At 47.1% G+C, this 20,372-nt stretch overlaps 1 protein-coding gene across 8 annotated transcripts in view; it reads left to right on the top strand.

Moving 5' to 3' along the window:
* Positions 1–20,372, top strand: part of LOC707824 (CEA cell adhesion molecule 3) — a 58,754-nt gene that overhangs the window by 30,815 nt on the left and 7,567 nt on the right. For 7 of the 8 annotated variants that reach the window (XM_077983016.1, XM_015124069.3, XM_077983013.1 and 4 more), the window contains exons 1-2: positions 15,446–15,697; positions 16,869–17,228. The exons of the other annotated variant lie outside the window; for it this stretch is intronic. In XM_077983016.1, coding sequence (XP_077839142.1) covers positions 15,634–15,697; positions 16,869–17,228 — 424 coding nt within the window. In that variant the 5' untranslated portion in view covers positions 15,446–15,633. Of the gene's footprint in view, positions 1–15,445; positions 15,698–16,868; positions 17,229–20,372 lie in introns of those variants that run through there. 8 annotated transcript variants of the gene reach the window in all.

Here is a 20,372-nt window from a genome sequence, read left to right on the forward strand (position 1 = left end):
CATGTCTGTAATCCCAGTACCTTGGGAGGCCAAGGTGGGAGGATCACTTGAGGTCAGGAGTTTGAGACCAACCTGACCAACATGGAGAAGCCTGTGTCTACTAAAAATACAAAATTAGCCAGGTGTGGTGGTGCATGCCTGTAATCCCAGCTACTTGGGAGGCTGAGGCAGGAGAATCACTTGAACCTGGGAGGTGGAGGTTGTGTTGAGCCGAGATCATGCCATTGCACTCCAGCCTGAGCAACAAGAGCAAAACTCTGTCTCAAAAAATAAATTAAATTAAATTAAAATTAAAATTAAAATAAATACATTAATCACTGACATTGTACAATGAATGAATCTGCAGACCTTATTAAATCTCCTCTATCTCCCCACTAATGTCCTCTTTCTAGACCAGAATCCAATCCAAGATCACACATTGCATCTCATTTTTTGTCCTGTCAGTCTCCTTTAAACTGGGAGAGTTCCTCAGAATTTCTTTTGCCTTCATGACCTTAACATTTTTGAAGAGTATTGGAGTCATTTTGTAGAATAACCCTCAGTTTGGGCATCTATTATTTTTCTCATGATTAAACTTAGGCTGTACACATTAGACAAGAATACCACAAAGGTGATGCTGCACCTTCTCCATCGATCATATTTCCTAAGATGTCGATATCTCTGATTACTGGAGATGTTAACTTTGAGCACTGGGCTAAAGTTCCTCCACTGTAAAATAGCAGAAGCATTTGTAAGTGACCAATACTCGGGCCACATGATGAACCAATCAGAGCAGACTCTCCTGGGGGAAGACACAGGCACTGGTAGGTTTTAAATGCCCTACAGGTGACTCTAACCAGCTTCCAGGGTAGGAAACCTAAAGCTTACAGCGTGAAGATTAGAATCCTGGAAATCAGTCAGGAAACCATTCCTTGGGCCCAACATCCAGTTCCAGACACAATATTTGGCATGGACCCATGGAAGGGGAATGGAAGGCCAGAAATCTCCTAACTGGGAAAATGATGGGTGAGTAGACTGCTACCCAATAAAAAGAGAAGGCAGCACCAGGTGTGGCGGCTCATGCCTGTAATCCCAACACTTTGGGAGGTCAAGGCAGGCAAATAACTGAGCTCAGATGTTCAAGACCAGCCTGGGCAACATGGTGAAACCCCATCTTTACAAAAAAAAAAAAAAAAAAAATGGCCAAGCATGGTAGTACACGCCTGTAGTCCCAGTTACTTGGGAGGCTGGGGTGGGGGGATCACTCAAACCCAGGAGGCTGAGGCTGCAGTGAGCCATGACTGCACCACTGTGCTCCAGCCTGGGTGACAGAGAAAGACCCTGTCTCAAAAAAAAAGAAAAACAAGAGAGAGAGAGGCAGGATACCAAGTAAAGTGTCCAGCCCTTCGGACTATTTTCTCTCCAGATCTCAGAGAAACATGTATTGTAATGAAAGCACACACCATATAATTTTTTTTTTTTTGAGAAGGAGTCTCACTGCGTCGCCCAGGCTGCAGTGTAGTGGCACGATCTTGGCTCGATCATGGCAAGCTCCGACTACAGGCTCCCGCATCCATGCCCGGCCAATTTTTTTGTATTTTTAGTAGAGACGGGGTTTCACCGTGTTAGCCAGGATGGTCTCAGTCTCCTGACCTCGTGATCTGTCCACCTCAGCCTCCCAAAGTGCTGGGATTACAGGCATGAGCCACGGCGCCTGGCCCACACCATAAAATTTTACTATCACAAGCCTGATGTGAGCTCCTGATTGCCACTGACAGGAAGGGAATTATGAATTATGTCATGGAAATATATGACCACATGTGCCAAGATGCACACTTCCGGGTATAATTGAAGGAAAAATTCACAAACCTTCCCTAAACAACCCTGTCCTCCCCACTTGGTCCTTTGTCCTTAATCTCTTTTGAAGTAAGAGAATAAAGACTGTTATAAATTTCACAAAATAGGAAAATGTACACATCTCCTGTTTACCGGCTGTTTAAGCAAGAGGATACTGTGTTCAACTTCCCGAGTTATTACCCTGAGGTTTTTATTAAAAGATATCATCAGTGCCCTCATCAGAGGGGCCATCTGATAACATGCAAAAAAAACATGCCACTGTAACCAAAACCCAGAGGCAGGAAGGACCCTGACAAGAGCAATCCCTAGGGTATTCACATGCCTGCCAGGGTCTGGTGCTGCTGGTGCAGGAAGAACTGCTACTGGCAATAGCTGGAAAAAAAGAGAAGGCAGGGTCAGGCGCAGTGGCTCACGCCTGTAATACCAGCACTTTGGGAGGCTGAGGCAGAAAGATCATCTGAGGTCAGGAGTTCGAGACCAGCCTGGCCCACACGGTGAAACCCCGTATTTTGTAAAAATACAAAAATTAGCCCGGCATGGTGGCAGGCGCCTGTAATCCCAGCTACTTGGGAGGCTGAGGCAAGAGAATCACTTGAACCCTGGAGGTGGAGTTTGCAGTGAGCCAAGATCATGCCACTGCATTCCGACCTGGGCGATAGAGTGAGACCCTGTCTCAAAAAAAAAAAACAAAAAAAATAGAAGGCCGCTCTAACACTCAGGGCGTAGTAAGAAAAGAACTCACTCAACCTTCAATTCTCACACAGCCAGTACCCTTCCAGCCTCTCTATGGAGGTCTCACTGGGAGGGCTGGCACATAATTAAATGCCAATACATAGATGAAATAAGTTACAGAAGGGTGGGATCGACTGGGTCAAAAATGGTTGAAAATTTCACAAAACAGGAAGGATTTGGGTTAGGCCCTGAAAGACTCGGGCTTAGGAAAGCAGACACAAAGAGAAACAGAAGCCAAGGGAACCTGAGTAAAGCATCCAACCCTCCTGGCCGATTTCCTCCTCAGATCTCAGAGAGACCTTTATTGTAGTGAAAACACATGCCATATAATTTTACTATCCTAAGCCTGAGATGAGCTCCTAATTGCCACCGATGGGAAGGAAATGATGAATCGTGTGATAGAAATACACAAAGCATGCAAAGATGCACACTTTGCACCACTCTAGATGCACAAAGATGCACACAGGCCCCACCAGAGATGCTAGTTTTGAAGAGCCTCCCAGGAATAAGAGTGTGTTTGCAGATGTTATTTTATTTACTCTTCTCACACAGGATATGGGGATATTTCACAAGGAGGATACTGATCCTCAGAAAGGGGAAGTAACTTGCCAAGGCTGTTGGTGGATGTGGGATTAGAACCTCAGTGAGTCTAACACCGAAGCCCATGCCACCACCACCGCCACCGAGAGACCTGAACAGGGTATGTGTAGAGAATAGGAAGGAGCAGGGAGAGCTGAAGCAGAAAGAAACCATTTTAAAACAGAGAATTAGGTAAGCTTGCTAAAGGAGGATAATATGCTGCAGAGAAATGAACACTAGACAGACGTTCAAACTTGATCTGATTACAGAAAAGTCACTGAAGGTTTTGAGAGGACAGAACCGGCCAAAGTGAAACCTTGAGCCAAGACCAAAGAAGGTGTTGAAAAGGGGATTCTGGATTCCTAAGCTAGAGAGATGCCGCCAACAACAGTGACAGGACCACATGATGTATGGAGTAAGAACCAGTCAGAGAGGCTAAAGCTGTGGGTTTAAATACAAAAAGTCAGGCAGTAAGGGCATGGCAGGGTGGGGCAAGTTACATTCTTTCTCTGCAGTTCGGTCTCTCTTCATCTATAATGAGGTGCAGTGAGAATTAATGTTTAAATGACCCTCAACCCTTGCTACTCAAAGTGTGACCCACCAGCCAACAGCAATGACATGTCCAAAAGCACCTTAGAAATGTAGAATCTCAGACCCCACCAGAAGGATCAGAATCTGTATTTAAACAAGATCTTTGGGGGATCTGTGAGCACAGTTTACTGAAGTGTCTTCCAGTTCTAAAATGCAATGATTTCACAGTCATCTGGACTCCATCACCTCACAGGAGAAAGAAGGAAAATAACATTGACCTTCGCCTCATTCCTGACCTTTTCTTAAAACAGCCTCTTAGACGCGCCCACACCCAGGTAGAGATTTAGAAAACACCCGAATGTCTGTGCTGCCACCTTGTGACGATCATCAGCAAATGCACTTAACTCTTACCGGTCTCACCAGTCGTGGAGGGGATGGGGCTGGAGCGGCAGGGTGTAGGAGATGAAGTCCAAGTCACAGATGAGGTAAAAGAATCATAACTGCCCACAAAGACTGGAAGTAACTGTCAGAGAGAGCTCAGCCTGCATCACAGAGCAATAACCCATTGCAAAAAACAGTTGTTATAACAATATGTGATCAGTGAGAAACGGTTCCAAGCCAAATTCTGCCTTTGTAACCTTAAAAATCATTATAATGGCTCTTTCCTTTTCTTTTCTTTTCTCTTTTCTTTTCTTTTCTTTCTTTTCTTTTCTTTTCTTTTCTTTTCTTTTTTCCGGAGACGGAGTCTCATTCTGTCACCCAGGCTGGAGTGCAGTGGCACGATCTTGGCGCGATCTTGGCTCACTGCAACTTCCGCCTCCTGGATTTAAGCGATTCTCCTGCCACAGCCATCCGAGTAGCTTGGATTACAGGTGCATTCCACCATGCCTGGCTAATTTTTGTAATTTTAGTAGAGACAGGGTTTCACCATGTTGGCCAGGCTGGACTTGAACTCCTGACCTCAAGTGATCTGCCCACCTCAGTCTTCCAAAATGCTGGGATTACAGGCGTGAGCCACCACTCCCAGCCACTGTAATGGGTATTTTCAACATCAGTCTTAGCCTAAATTCCACCAGTAAACAGTTAATTCCCCAAGGAAACTTACTTTACTCTGACAGTTCTTTTTCATCCTGAGCCAAAATATGTCTGATTCACACTCACCAATCCTTGTCCTATGTCCTCCATTGGCTGAAATAAGTCTAACACTTCTTTGTACAACCCACCTTGAAATATTGGGTTAAAAAAAATGTGCCTCTCATCCCAGATTCCCTTGGTGGTTTCCCACGTGGAGTCACCTGAAGCCCCACACCCTCCAGTCCCTTTCCCACTGGCAAGTGAAGTGCAGCAACCACAGCAGACACTCCAAATCACAGGGGTGTTCCCTAGAGCAGCAGAGCCACAGTACCCCCATCCCCATCCTGGCACCTCACCCCTATTTAGAAGCCGAACCCCGTATCAGCTGATCTGGGGACACTGACTTCTCCTGCTTCTGCTGCTGCTCAATCATCCCACATGTGTGCAGGTGTCTACTTTTTATTCAGTTTTATTTTGTAAGAAATATTTATCGGAGCCTGCTGTGTACTGTCACTGGAGAGACAAAGGTGAAATCACACCTGGTCCTGCCTCACAGAGCTCCAGGTTATGGACAGAACCCACTCAAAGCAAGACCATTACCATTCAGTGAGAAACACCGTGACAGATATCAGCACAGGCTTCTCTGACCCACCTCACCAATGCCCTGTGAAAAATCTCCCACTCTTGGTTTTCTCACCAGGTTCCATGCATACATGGGATCATTTCTGAGCTGAGATTTCGTCATTTCAAGCTCAAAGTGAAAAAGAGAATGCAAATGTCCCCGATGGTCCTTTGTGCGGTCACAGCTGGACCCAGCATGTCCTCCTGGCTAATCCAGGGTGCTCAGGGCTCCCACTTCACTCTGAACGTCCTCTCTCCTATGGGAGCTCACCACGTCTGCACCTGCAGCAGCCAGGTGGCTGTACACTAACAGAAAATCCAGCAAGTCAGGAAACTTGCTTTACTCCCGTAACTTTGAGGCTGGTGACCTTGTGACATTGAACTAATCCTATAATTTCCCTGAACTTTAATTTCCACGTCTGTAAAGTGGGGAAGGTGGATTCAGTCACCCTAGGTGCAGCTGTATAGTGAGAGCTCCTCAGAGGCAGCAGCACACCTGATCTCAGCCTCCACCGTCTGGCAAATACCAGGCACACACTAGGCGCTCAAAGCCTCACTGAATATATGTGTGAATAAATGACTATATGCGAGCCATGTGGATCATGGTCAAAGTCAACAAATATTTCTGAACGTCTACCAAGTACGCTGTACAATAGGGAAATAAGTAACCCAGGCAGAACGGTGTTTTCTCCCAACTTCCCCTTACCTCCTTCCTGGGGGAGGGAGGGCCTCTGTACATCAGAGAGACTCTTGACACAAATAATGTTCTCAGGATGCATTATAAGTAGTCACGTTAACAAGAGGAAAGTCCACTTGTCTTGAGGATGTTTTAATCAATGGACCTGCGGACCCGAAGCCCCCCCTCCTCGATGAGACACAGGATGTGACACCCACCCCAAGTGCATGGAGGGGAAACTAGATGGAGTGAACTGACAGGGAGCAGGACTTGGGAGAACAGAGGGGTAAAGAGACTGAGGCACCCGGAGGAAGGTCTGAGGAGGAGTTCCCGGCCCCACGGTGGCCTCAGTGTGGACTCATGAGAACTCAGCAGCATAAGTAAAGTGGCCGCACCAGGCTCTATGCATACATGGGATCATTTTTCAGTAAGATTTTCTTTATGCTAATGGGCTGCGCTTTTGTACACTTTCTAACACATCAGGACAAGTTAACAGGTTACAAATGATCATTCCATGCAACAGTCATTTATAGAATACCCCAAAGTGCCAGGCCCTGTGTGAGTTCAGGAATACAAAAATGAACACAAACAGCTCCTGTCCTCTAAGATCCCCATCCACTGAGCTCCGGGGGGCACCTCTCCTACAACACGCCCCTGCTCTGCACGGCCCTCCACTCTGCCCTCCACCAACCCAAATCCTCCCCCATCTCCAGCTCAAGTTCCACCCGACCAAGTTCCTCTCAGTCCCCCTGCACACCTGCCACTTTGAGAGATGACCGCACTCATGTTTCTAGGCTTTATGAAGTGGATGTCATCTCCCTGGTTAGACATAAGCCTCCTGAAGGCAGAGACCATTTTTAGAATTTTCCAGAAAAAAAGCCACATCAGTAATTTGCATCAGAAAAAGTTTAGACTCTGCTTGAACCTTCAACTTAGACACAGGCTCCACTGCCTAGCACAGTCCCTTATAAACCCTGCAGTAGCAAAGTCCACAATCAACTCTGTGTCAGTCAACAGGCTGGGATAATTTGAAAATGCAGAGAAGAACAGTCAAACAAAAATCAAAGGGCTTTGACTCATGCCTTGCCTCTTCCCTTTTCTCAGGGAAACAGTCATATCACCTGTTCTCACTCCTGCCTGGAGGCTTCCAAAAAAGGGCTCCCTTGTTAGCCTTCCCTTCAGCACCCACGAATATCATCCAGCGTTCAAGCCCAGCGTCTCCTCTCCCTTTGAGCACATTTCCTGAAGTCTCAAATAAATGTCAAGTTTAGTGAATGCTGATATTCTATGCCCCAATGTTTACTTAAAGTATTATTACCTTTCTTCTTTTCCCTGGGGCCATTTCCAAACAAGGGCTGGAGCCAGGCACCCCAGCAGCTGGGCAAACACCCTTCAGGGCTCCTTCCCTCCTGTCGCTCCTGTTTCTCAGAACCTCTGGGACCTGCAGCTCTGGGTCTCTTCCCCAACTCAGTTCCCTCTCCCTTGGACCAGAACGACTAAGCCAGACAACGGAAAGGAATTGTGAACAGAGCCAGAACAAGGCAACTTTCCAGGCAACAACACTACTATTGCCAATATTTTGCCAAAGATGGGAGCAGGAGCATAGAGGGGAAACAGACCTTGTCAATGTCTCTTCTACCAATACATAGCATCACTTTCCTGCCAAATACTCAGCTAGAAAGGGTCATTGAAAGGTATAAGGTGGGACCGGACACAGGGGCTCATGCCTGTACCCAGCACTTTGAGAGGCCGAGGTGGGCGGATCATGAGGTCAGGAGTTCAAGAGCAGCCTGGCCAATATGGTGAAACCCTGTGTCTACTAAAAATACAAAAATTAGCCAGGCGTGGGGGCCTGTACCTGTAATCCCAGCTACTCGGGAGGCCAAGGTAGGAGAATTGCTTGAACCCAGGAGGAGGAGGTTGCAGTGAGCCAACATGGCACCATGGCACTCCAGCCTGGGCGACAGAGCAAGACTCTCTCTCGGAAAGAAAGAAAGAAAGAAAGAAAGAAAGAAAGAAAGAAAGAAAGAAAGAAAGAAAGAAAGAAAGAAAGAAAGAAAGAAAGAAAGAAGAAAGAAAAGAAAGAAAAGAAAGAAAAGAAAGAAAAGAAAGAGAGAGAGAGAAAGGGAGAAAGAAAGAAAGAAAGAAAGAAAGAAAGAAAGAAAGAAAGAAAGAAAGAAAGAAAGAAAGAAAGAAAGAAAGACAGACGGGAGGGAGGGAGGGAGGGAGGGAAGGAAGGAAGGAAGGAAGGAAGGAAGGAAGGAAGGAAGGAAGGAAGGAAGGAAGGAAGAGAAAGAAAGACAGGAGGAAGGGAGGAAGGGAGGAAAGGAGGAAGGAAGGAAATCCAAATGAGAAAAAAGACTTGAGGAAGAAATCATGAAGCACCGGTGTGTGGGGAGGTGGGAAGGAGTACAGGGATGAAACTGGCACGGCTGCCAAGTTAGTCACCTTATTTCTTAAGAATGCTTCATTTCTTTTGTTTAACAAGTTTCACCTCCCAGATTTTCATAAAGTACACAGTCTAACCTGTTACCTAACAGCAAGACAGTGTCACTTCACTGCTTTTGCCCTCACATGAAAACAGTGTTGTGGGACTAAAGCACAGACTACCAGGCCATGTACACTGGCTTCAGCCATCCCCAGAGATCAGGAGCCTCCAACGGGACAGCTTCCATACAATCTCCAAGCGACGTACAGCTGCACCAACAGTCACAATTAAAGTTCTAATCTCGGCCAGGCATGGTGGCTTACGCCTATAATACCAGCACTTTGGGAGGCTGAGGTGGGCAGATCATGAGGTCAGGAGCTCGAGACCAGCCTGACCAAAGTGGTGAAACTCTATCTCTACTAAAAATACAAACATTAGCCGGGCATGGTGGCGCGTGCTTGTAATCCCAGCTACTCAGGGGCTGAGGCAGGAGAATCGCTTGAACCCAGGAGGCGGAGGATGCAGTGAGCTGAGATCGCACCACTGCACTCCAGCCTGGGCAACAGAGTGAGACTCTGTCTCAAAAAAAGTAAAATAAAAATAAAAAAATAAAGTTCTAATCTCTTCTCTCCTTCTGTTGCTGCTACTAATGCTGATATCCATGGTCTCTAGCAGCCTGAATCCAGGGAAATAAGACTGTCTGTGAAGGGGAAACTGGGGGAGAAAATGGGGCAAAACAGGCCACATGTGCACGAAAATGTAGCCCTTTCAGCTACAGGGATCTGGGGCAAGTGAGCCTCTCTCAGTGCCAGTTTCCTCACTTACTAAAAGAAGCAAACTGTACTTACATCCAGGGTTGCGAGGGTTGAATGAGATATTGTATGTGACAGTGTCTGCAACTATAGTTGGCAAATATATATATGTACATACTGGTTCAACAAAGATTTGCTTCCTTGCCTTCTCTCCCCAGCTTTTCCCAGAAGAGTAATGCATTTCCCCAGGGTCAAACTTGGTGGCAGTTGTGGGAGGATGTTAAAGGCAACTGCACATTCATTAAAGATAAGGAACTCTTTGCTTTCATTCCCTTTTTGTAAAGACAGGACCTCAGTCTGTCACCCAGGTAGGAGTACAGTGGTGCCATCACAGCTCACTGCAGCCTCAAACAGCCTTCCTGCCTCAGTCTCGCAAGTATGTATAATTAGAAGTGTACCCCACATGCTTGGCTAATATTTTTTTTCTGTAGAGATGGGGTCTCACTAAGTTGCTCAGGCAGATCTCAAACTTTGCTTATATTCTTTTTTTTTTTTTTTTTCTTTTTTTTGAGACAGAGTCTCGTTCTGTCGCCCAGGCTAAATTACAGTGGTGCAATCTCGGCTCACCACAACCTCCGCCTCCCAAGTTCAAGTGATTCTCCTGCTTCAGCCTCCTGAGTAGCTGGGATTACAGGTATGGGCCACCATGCCCAGCTAATTTTTGTATTTTTAGTAGAGACAGGGTTTCATCATGTTGGTCTGGCTGGTCTAAAACTCCTGACCTTGTGATCCACCTGCCTCGGCCTCCCAGCTGGGATTACAGGCATGAGCCACGGCGCCCGGCCCACTTGAATTCTTTAGAGTGTACCAAGCACGCACACATTTTAATGCTATTTGAAGGTAATGTAATAAACTGAAGAAAATCCTATCACCAGATAGTGTCCATATTTAAAGCTTTAGCCACACCAAGCCCTGCTGCAACAGCGCACCCTTTGGGAAGCAGACCTTTGGTAAAAGGTTTTGAATCTACTCCAGTTTTCACTACAAGCAAAGTGGCCCAGACCTTTGCAAAGAAACCACCTAAAAGAGAGCTCAGCCCGCCAGGTGCAGAGGCTCACACCTGTAATCCCAGCACTTTGGGAGGCCAAGACAGGCAGACGATTTGAGGTCAGGAATTCGGGACTAAACTGATTAACGTGGTGAAACCACATCTCTACTAAAAATACAAAAAAATTAGCCAGGCATGGTGGCGCATGCCTGTAGTCCCAGTTACGTGGGAGGCTGAGTCAGGAGAATAGCTTGAATCCATGAGGCAGAGATTGCAGTGAGCCAAGATCGCGTGCCACTGTACTTCAGCCTGGGCAACACAGCAAGACTCCATCTCAAAGAGAGAGAGAGAGAGAGAGCTCCATGTATATTTCCACTTGGGAGCACCATCTCCCCAAAGGCCACTTTGAGGTGAAATGGCTTTCTTACATACTCTGCATCAATTTGGTCCTAAAATCAGGAGACATTCACCCTTCTCCACCCCAATTTCCAAAATTCCCTCCTTTGTAGAAAGAGCACTCTGGAAGCTGCTGAGCCCCACAGCCCTAGGGCCCAGACCACTCTTCCAAAAGGGAAGACTCTTCCATCACTTTGACAGACACCCAGGCTAGAGTCCTCAGATTGAACTCAAAGCTCTAACTGCAACCTCTTTTTCCAGTGCAAGCCCTTCTACTCACTAAAAATCACTCTCTCTCCACTCAAACTAGCCTGTTTGCCCTTCCCTGAATGGGGTTTGTGTTTTCCCATCAGCTCAACTTTGCTCACACACCCAGCTCAAAACCACCTTCCCACAGGCCAGACAACTGCTCAGTTCTTCCCACAGCCAGATGAGTGCTCTCCCTCCTGAGAGCCTGCTTAGCCCTACTGGACGCTGTCTTGTTGCACTTATCGTCTGCTGCCTTATGTTGAAGGCTTTCATATGCCTCTCCTGCCTCCACCCCCTGCCCTTCTAAACTTCACACTCCTTGGCAGCACAGACTGGTGCACTGTTTCCACATCCCTCATGCTATCCACTCAGCACTTGGCAAACATTAGCTAACCGCAAGAATGCATCCTCATGTTTCTAAGTCAGACCAGGGCTTCATAGCAGTTCTATTGACATTGGGGCTGAACAGTTCCTTGTGGTGGGGGCTGTTCTGTGCATTGTGAGACGTTCAGCAGCATCCACGTGGCCTCTTTCCACTAGATGCCAATAGCAGCCTTCCCTCTCTCCCGTCCCCACCCCGGTATGAAAACCAAAAATATCTCCAAACGTTGCCAAATGTCCCCTGCGGGGAAACCACCCTCTGTCGACAACCACTACTCTATACCAACAGTTCTCCACCTGGCCACACATTCAGACTCATCTGAACATTTACAATCAGCCTGGAAGTCAGCGGGACCTAGATCCAAATCCTGGCCCTGCCATTCCCTTTGCAACCCTGGACAAGTCGCTTCACTTTTTTCATCCTGTTTTATCGTCTTAAGATGAATAAATGCCCCTTCTCACACCGACTTGTTGTGAAGATTAAATGATCCGCAGCGTGACCTAGAAAGGGTTTAATAAATAAACTGTGTAGAATTTCTAAGTGGCTCTTAAAGCACCAGGGTGAGGAACTGGGGAAAGCTCACTGTGCCGCCAGGGGGCGCCAACACAAACCATGTCGGTGGGCGGCGGCCAGGCTCAAGCCTTGTTTCCCAGCCAAGCAAAGTTTGCAATGCGGGCCTGAGTCTGAGCTACTCAGTGGCTGGAGGAAATAATAGCTCCTCCTCATCTCTGACAATAATTCTGAAAATAAAATCGAATCCTATTTTATCTTTTCATGACATACATGCTCAATATGCTTTTCAAAGGGGAGAGGGAAAAAAAGAAATGGGTGAAAATATATGAGGATATTATGAAATAAATCGTATTTTATATGATTTATAATAGATGACTCATTACTTATAATATTACTTATCATAAAATTACTTATAATAATAGCTGATATGTTTTAAGAACTCTTGTGTCTCAGGCATTGTTCTAAGCACTTCACATTTATCTCATCTTATCCTCACAAAAATCTTATGCATTTTACATTTTTTTAGTTTTCATTTTTCAAATGTTCAAAAATACTGTAAAAACAGTCAGAGTTTCAGTATATCCTTCATCCAGCTTTTTCAAATAACCTGAACTCTAATGCAATTATCAACATCAGTCAACTAGCATTGATACAATAAATTTAAAAATATAGAAATATGGGGCCGGGCGCGGTGGCTTACGCCTTTAATCTAGCACTTTGGGAGGCTAAAGCAGGCGGATCACAAGGTGAGGAGATCGAGACCATCCTGGCTAACACGATGAAACCCCGTCTCTACTAAAAATACAAAAAATTATCCGGGCGTGGTGGCGGGCACCTGTAGACCCAGGTACTCGGGAGACTGAGGCAGGAGAATGGCATGAACCCGGGAGGCGGAGCTTGCAGTGAGCGGAGATCATGCCACTGCACTCCAGCCTGGGCGACAGAGCGAGACTCTGTCTAAAAAAAAAAAAAAACACATATTTATACATACATATGTGTGTGTGTGTGTGTGTGTGTGTGTATATATATATATATAGAGAGAGAGAGAGAGAGTAATATTAAAATTTTGGACCGGGCATGGTGGCTCACGCCTGTAATCCCAGTACTTTGGGAGGCCCAGGCAGGCAGATCACCTGAGGTCAGGAGTTGGAGATCAGCCTGGCCAACATCATGAAACCCCATCTCTACTAAAAATACAAAAATTAGCCAGGCGTGGTGGTGAGGACCTGTAATCCCAGCTACTCGGGAGGCTGAGGCAGGAGAATCGCTTGAACACGGGAGGCAGGGGTTGTAGTGAGAGTGAGACTCTGTCTCCAAAAAAATAAATAAATAAAATAAAATAAAATTTTGCTAATCATCCTAGTCCTGTCCTTTTTCCGCTCCAGAGTCCAACCCTGGATCCCACACTGAGTAACATTATCACATCTCCCAGGTCACTCCAGCCTCGGGGAGGTTCCCACTCTTTCCCTCTCTCAGGACCTTGACGCTTTTAAGGAGGTCTGGTCCGTTGTTTCATAGAATGCCCCTCAATTTGTGTTTGTCTCATGTTCCCTTGGGATGTTTCAGGTTGTGTATTTTGGGCAAGATTGGCACAGAAGTGATGTATCTTTCTCAGGACATCCCAGCCAGAGCCCCAGGATGTCAGTATCTCTCATTACTGATGGGGTTCACTTTAAGCCCTTGGTTCAGGTGGTGTCTGCCAGGTTTCTCTACTGTAAAGTTACTATTCATCTCATTGTAATTAATAAGCATCTTGTGGACAGATACTTTGGAAATACACAAACAGCCTGTTTGTTCTCAGCATACTTTTACCAATTAATTTCTAGAATCCAGAGATAATTGTAGCCGATAAACAATTCTTACTGTGGTGTTAGCCAAACAGTGATTTTCTATTTCCATCATTGCTTCTACATTGATTAACTGGAAAGCTGCTGTAGGAAAGAGCTATTTTTTCTTTCTCATTTATGTATGTATTCACTTATTTATATATATCAGCATGGACTCTGAAGTATTTATTGGTTGGACTACATTACTATTATTATTGATTATATTGCTGTATTGTCCCCAAATTGGCCATTGGGAGCTTCTTCTAGTTGGCATTTGTGATATTTTCCACACATCCCCATCATTTTTCAAGCTGTGCCTTACTCTCAGGCCCCGCAAGATGCTCCAGTCTCCTCTTGTGCTTTCCTGCCCTAGCCCTGGAATCGGCCATTTCTCTGGGGAACCCTGGTTCCTTTCATGGGAGAATGATGTTTACAGACCATAGGCACCTATATGCCCATTGCTAGTAGGTGCCGGTGCTTCTATGCCCTCTAGTGGTCAGAGCTGGGAAATAACACACACACACTAGTGTATTGTTACCCACATTTCACAAATTAGGTAAATGAGGCAAAAGAAAACTTAGGCAACTTGACTAACATCACAGAGAAAATAGGTAGCGGAACTGGGAAATGAAAATAATGACAGATGCACCACAAATCCTAACAAGCAAAAGTAGCTTTTTCACACATCCACATCAGCAGAAAGCCACAAGCCCAATATTCCAGCATAGACACTCTCTTTGAAAACTAGAATTCCACAGCAATAATCACAATGATAACCATCGTGTACTCAACATCCGCCTGGGCACTGGGCTCCCACAGCAGCTCACTTATTCCCAACAACTCTGCGAGGAGGATTTTACCATCCTCCTTTTACAAATCAGGGAATCGAGGATCACAGAAGCCAAATGACTTGTCCAAGTCGACATAGTTAAGGGACAGAACCATTAGCTGTCCCCAGGTACATCTGGACATAAAGTCCATGCTTATGCCACTGTGTCAGCATCTCCAAAAACTGATTTTAGGCGAAATGTAAGTAAGCTTTTTAAAACCTTTAATACTTATGTGCTTATTTTAATACACGTTGAGAAAAAAATTAAGCACAGATCAAATCTGTAACTTCATGGACAATATTGCATAAGACAAGGATGTTTTGTCTCCAACTCCTGGCCTCAAGCCATCCTCCCACCTCAGCCTCTTGAGTAGCTGCGATCACAGATCTGAGTCACCGATCCCTACTAGGACAGGAGGTTTTGTAAACTAAATGTATTTAGAAAAAATGATGAAATATATAATAATAAAGGTGGTACAAGCTGGAGAGAAAATCATAAAGTCAGCCTAGAAATGTCTGGTGTGTGGATGACATAAAGCTACAGCACCATACAGCTTCATTCTCAGTTACTCCAAAGAAATTAGAGTCACATAGCTCTGCAGAAAGAACAACTCAGAATCTTAGACTCGGACGTTAGCCCTAGATGTGTCCATTTCTAGGACCCCGGACGTCTCTGTGACCTCCTTGCTGGGAGTAAATCCAATCTTCCCAGACATGTGAGAAGACCCTGCACACACAAAGGGGTTTCTCTGTCACTGAGAAAATAACACCACGTTCAGGGACCCCCAGGGACTCTCCATGGTGCTGACAGACCCACAGTCAAGGCATAGCAGAGGTCCACGCTGGGGAGGGAGGATCGTCCTGCTACGAGACAGGGGTCCAAATAAGCCTTGCTTCTCAGAGCCTGGTCTGGGGCAATCAAATGTAGACAGAAGGGAAAAAGGAAGAACAGAAAAGGAGGCAAAACTGAGATGGGAGGGGACAGAGAAGTGACCGGGGCAGAGCTTCACCCATGACCCTGGAAAGTGCTCCTGCCCTGGGAGGAAGCTCAGCACAGAAAGAGGAAGGAAAGCAGAGCCTGCAGTCACAGCAGCCCTGACGGAGCATTCCTGGAGCCCAGGCTCTTTTCCACAGAGGAGGAAAGAGCAGGCAGCAAAGACCATGGGGCCCCCCTTGGCTCCTCCCCACAGAGAATGCATCCCCTGGCAGGGGCTTCTGCTCGCAGGTGAGTGGAGGATTCCTGGGAGTGGGCAGGAGGAGGGATCACAGAGAATGGCTGGGGTCTCCTGGGGAGGACGAGGCTCTGAAAGGGGACAGAGGGCTTCTGCTGGAGCCTCAGGGGAGAGAACATCAGAGAGGGACACGGGTCACAACAAGACAATCACATTGAGCTGGGATTGATAAGACGGAGGAAAATCAGTTCATCATGTTTTCCAAGTTAATCATTACTGGTCACTACAAGTAGAAAATGATAAGAATAAGAATTAATCGCCGGGCGCGGTGGCTCAAGCCTGTAATCCCAGCACTTTGGGAGGCCGAGACGGGTGGATCACAAGGTCAGGAGATTGAGACCATCCTGGCTAACACGGTGAAACCCCGTCTCTACTAAAAAAATACAAAAAAAACTAGCCGGGCGATGTGGCGGGCGCCTGTAGTCCCAGTTACTCCGGAGGCTGAGGCAGGAGAATGGCGTCAACCCGGGAGGCGGAGCTTGCAGTGAGCTGAGATCCGGCCACTGCACTCCAGCCTGGGCGACAGAGCGAGACTCCGTCTCAAAAAAAAAAAAAAAAAAAAAAAAAAAGAATAAGAATTAATCAGGATGACACTTTAAATAAAAATATAACCAGGGCACTAAACCCTGCCCTCAACCACCAACCACAAGTTGCAAAATAACCACCACTCATTAACTCACCCACGAGTATTTGCAATCAAATTTTAGGCACTGGCATACAACAAATATCAGACAAGTCTCTGTGTTCAAAGAGCTCACACTCTCGCGAGGATGAAGACAGACACCCAAAGAGATCTAGAATGTGAGGTCAGGTGTTGACAAGAGCCCCGGAGGGAACAGAGCAGAAAAAGGTCAGAAAGGGAAGACCCAGGGTCTCTAGAGGAGGTGTCAGGGGAGGGGTCTCCCTAAGATGCCCTGATGTGAGCAGGACCTGAGGCCAGCGGGGAGGGAGCCATGCAGACACCTGGGGAAGGGGATTCCAAACAGGAAAATGCCACGGTCAGAGGTGCTGAAGGGAGAAAGGTCACACTACCGACCTTGACCAAGTGGACACACATATACTCTCCAAGGCTGAGGGGTGAAGAGACTCTCTCAGGACCCAGGGCCCCATCTTTCCACCCCAATACGTAGGTCCTAATACTGACCGAGGCTTTCTCCCTCCTAGCTTCACTTCTAACCTTCTGGAGCCCGCCCACCACTGCCCAGCTCACTATTGAATCCAGGCCGTTCAATGTCGCAGAGGGGAAGGAGGTTCTTCTACTCGCCCACAATCTGCCCCAGAATCTTATTGGCTACAACTGGCACAAAGGGGAAAGAGTGGATGCCAAACGTCTAATTGTAGCATATGTAATAAGAACTAAACAAACTACCCCAGGGCCCGCACACAGCGGTCGAGAGATGATATACTCCAATGCATCCCTGCTGATCCAGAACGTCACCCAGAATGACACAGGATCCTACACCCTACAAGTCATAAAGGAAGATCTTGAGAATGAAGAAGCAACTGGCCAGTTCCGGGTATACCGTGAGTGATTCCCCATGACCTCTGGGTGTTGGGGTCAGTTCTACTTCCCACATACGGGCTTGTCAGGCCTGGGCTGTGCCTGTGTCCTCTCTGCATTACATCTTGTGTTGGGGTTTGGGCATTTAGTGCAGGACACACACAGGGGAGATAAACTTCAACAGATCAGAATTATTTTCCTGCATCCAGACCCTACAGACACTCAGGGCAGAAGAAGGAGTCTGATGGGGGCACTCAGCAGGGGGAGGTCAGTGTCAGCCAAGCACCCCGTGCCCTCTCCATGGACCTGACCCTAGGAAAGACCCTGGAGAACTGGGTCAGGGCCTGGCCTATGGGGCCCCCTAGGATCGTCACAGAGAAGCTCAGCTCTTCCCAGAGCTGAGCCCCTGTGCAAATCCCTGTCCCAGATTCCTGACTCCAGGTGACCCTGGGGACCTTAGGGATCCTGTGCCAGGGCTGGGTGAGACCTCCTGGGCAGGGCTGACTGGGAGCAAGATTTTACCAGCTGTCTGAGGGTCGTGGCTCCTGGAGTTGGTCACCAGCCAGGGTCCAGCCCCAAGAACCTCTTCTGGGCAAGGACAGGGCCTCATCCTTCACTTTAGACTCAGCATGGAGTGAACAGATGGACGAGATGACTAGGGCATGAGCCCACTGCCCAGGGGAACTTAGATGACTCCATGGGAAGTTCAATATCCCCAGGGGGAGAAAAAGAAGAGAGAAGATGCTCCCGGCAGCTCCTTTTCCACAAGGGATCAGGCCCAGGGACCTCTCTTTTGGAGGCAAATAAGCACAGATGCTGTTCATTTGGGCAGCTCCTCTATACACAGCTGAGGTCAAGTAATTCTAAATATTTTGAGATTAATTCACAAACAACCTCACAGTCAAATAGCACTTATCCTACTTATTGAAAAAAAATTGAGGAACAGGGAGACACAGCCACCAACTAGGGTCACACAAGTCATAGGTGTCAGATTAGAGTCATACGAGGTCTCTGCAGCCACAGCTGCCTCTTCTCCACCAGGGGATGGCTGGGGCTATCATTAGACATCTGCAGACCTGAGACCTGTCGTAAGTCCTCTTTCTTTTTTCTTGGGCATCCACAACTCAGAAGGGGAGATTTTGGTCTGGAGAGTGAGGGGCAAGTGGAAAATTAATCAATTTTTCCTGATATAGTTTGGATGTTTATCCCCTCCAAATCTCACATTGAAATGTGATCCCCAACATTGGAGGTGAAGATGTTTATCTCCTCCAAGTCTCACGTTGAAATGTGATCCCCAACGTTGGAGGTGAAGATGTTTATCTCCTCCAAGTCTCACGTTGAAATGTGATCCCCAACGTTGGAGGTGAGGATGTTTATCTCCTCCAAATCTCACGTTGAAATGTGATCCCCAGCGTTGGAGGTGAGGATGTTTATCTCCTCCAAGTCTCACGTTAAAATGTGATCCCCAACGTTGGAGGTGAGGCCTGGTGGGAGGCACTCAGATCATGGGGGCCGTTTCTCACCATCCCCTTGGTGACAAGTCAGTTCTCACTCTGAGTTCACAGATCTGGTTCTTTAAAAGTGTGTGGCACCTCCACACTCTCTCTTGCTCCTGCTTTTGCCACATGACACCACCTGCTCCCCCTTCTCCTTCCACCATGATTGCAAGCTTGCTGGGCCTCACCAGAAGCCAAGCAGATGCTGGTGCCATGCCTGTACAGCCTGCAGATCCCTGCCCCAATTAAATATCTTTTCCTTATAAATTACCCAGCCTCAGACATTTCCTTATAGTAACGAAAATTAGCCTAACACATTAGCCTAACCTGGAATTAAATCCCTTGTGTCAACAGAGTCAGTGCCAGGAATGTCGGGGCCTCCCTCTCAGATGCGCACCACTGCCCTCACTCGACCCGAAATCCTGTGTTTCCTGGTGTGTCAGTGTCACCCCTACGAGAGGATAAAGAAACAACCTTGCTTTCACTCCCCACTCACACCCTGCACCAGCGCAGGGCCCAGTGAGAGACACACACTCAGTAGTTCTCTGATGAAGGAGGGAATTATTCATCATTTATGAATGATGAATAATTCATAAACTCTTCAGAGACCGGATCTTGGATGCAGAATCCTAGAAGGTTCTGGCCACACCTGTTTCCTGTCCCTCCAGGGGCCAGGATCCTTGTTGCATTCCTCTAACCCCTGCCCCTAAAGCTACCCCAAGAACCACATCTCATGGGACTCTGGCACAGCTCATCTGTGGGAAGGTTTTCAGGGCTCCCTGGTCCTGGTTCCAGAATAACCAGGGGTCTCCTGGCCCCTGGGGTCCATGAGGTCACTGTAGTCCCCACAGCTCACTGCCATGTAATCTCTGACTATCTCTGCTCCCCCTTGTCCCTTATCTTCATCCCCCTTCACAACAGTGAGGATACCCCTGCCCTGCACAGCTTCCTCCACCATTAGGTATTCCCCAGTAACTCCCTCTAACAAGACTGGCTGTTCTGTTCCCTTCCCACTCACACTGTGGCCTGGCCCAACTCCGGGACAATAAAAAAAAAAAAAAAGGCACAGAAATCAGCTGGATCAGAGCCCCTGCCAGGCTTCATCATGAGCCAGTGTCCCCAGGTCACCAGGAGAACGAGCTTCCACTGTGTCCCCACCCAGGGCTCCATGAGGCCAACACATGGAACAGGCCACAGGACAGGGACGAGTGACTCCTCCACCTACTCTTGTAATTGCCCAGCAGGTTCTTCCTGCCACTGCACTGACAAAACCAATTCACCGAGACCACGATATTGCAGTCAAGATCGAGTTTAATTAATGCTAAGTGAGCCAAACAGCAAGACAGGAGTTTATTATTACTTAAATCAGCCTCCCTGGAGGCTTGAGGTTAGAGTTTTTCATGGCTAGTCTGATGGCAGGGGACTAGGGAATGGGGAATGCTGATTGGTTGGGGATAAAATCATAGGGATGTGGCAACTGATCCTGGTGTGCTGAAACTGCCTCTGAGTGGGGGCCACAAGACCACTGACTGAATCATGGGTCTTGGTCCAGGTGGAGTCAGTCAGTTGCCAGAATGCAAAAGTCTGAGAAACATCTCAAAAGACCAATCTCAGGTTCTACAATAGTGATGTTATCTATGGGAGCAATTAGGGAAGTCACAAATCTTGTGA

This window comes from Macaca mulatta, chromosome 19 (assembly GCF_049350105.2).
Source record: "Macaca mulatta isolate MMU2019108-1 chromosome 19, T2T-MMU8v2.0, whole genome shotgun sequence".
In the NCBI taxonomy this organism is placed as follows: Eukaryota; Metazoa; Chordata; class Mammalia; order Primates; family Cercopithecidae; genus Macaca; species Macaca mulatta.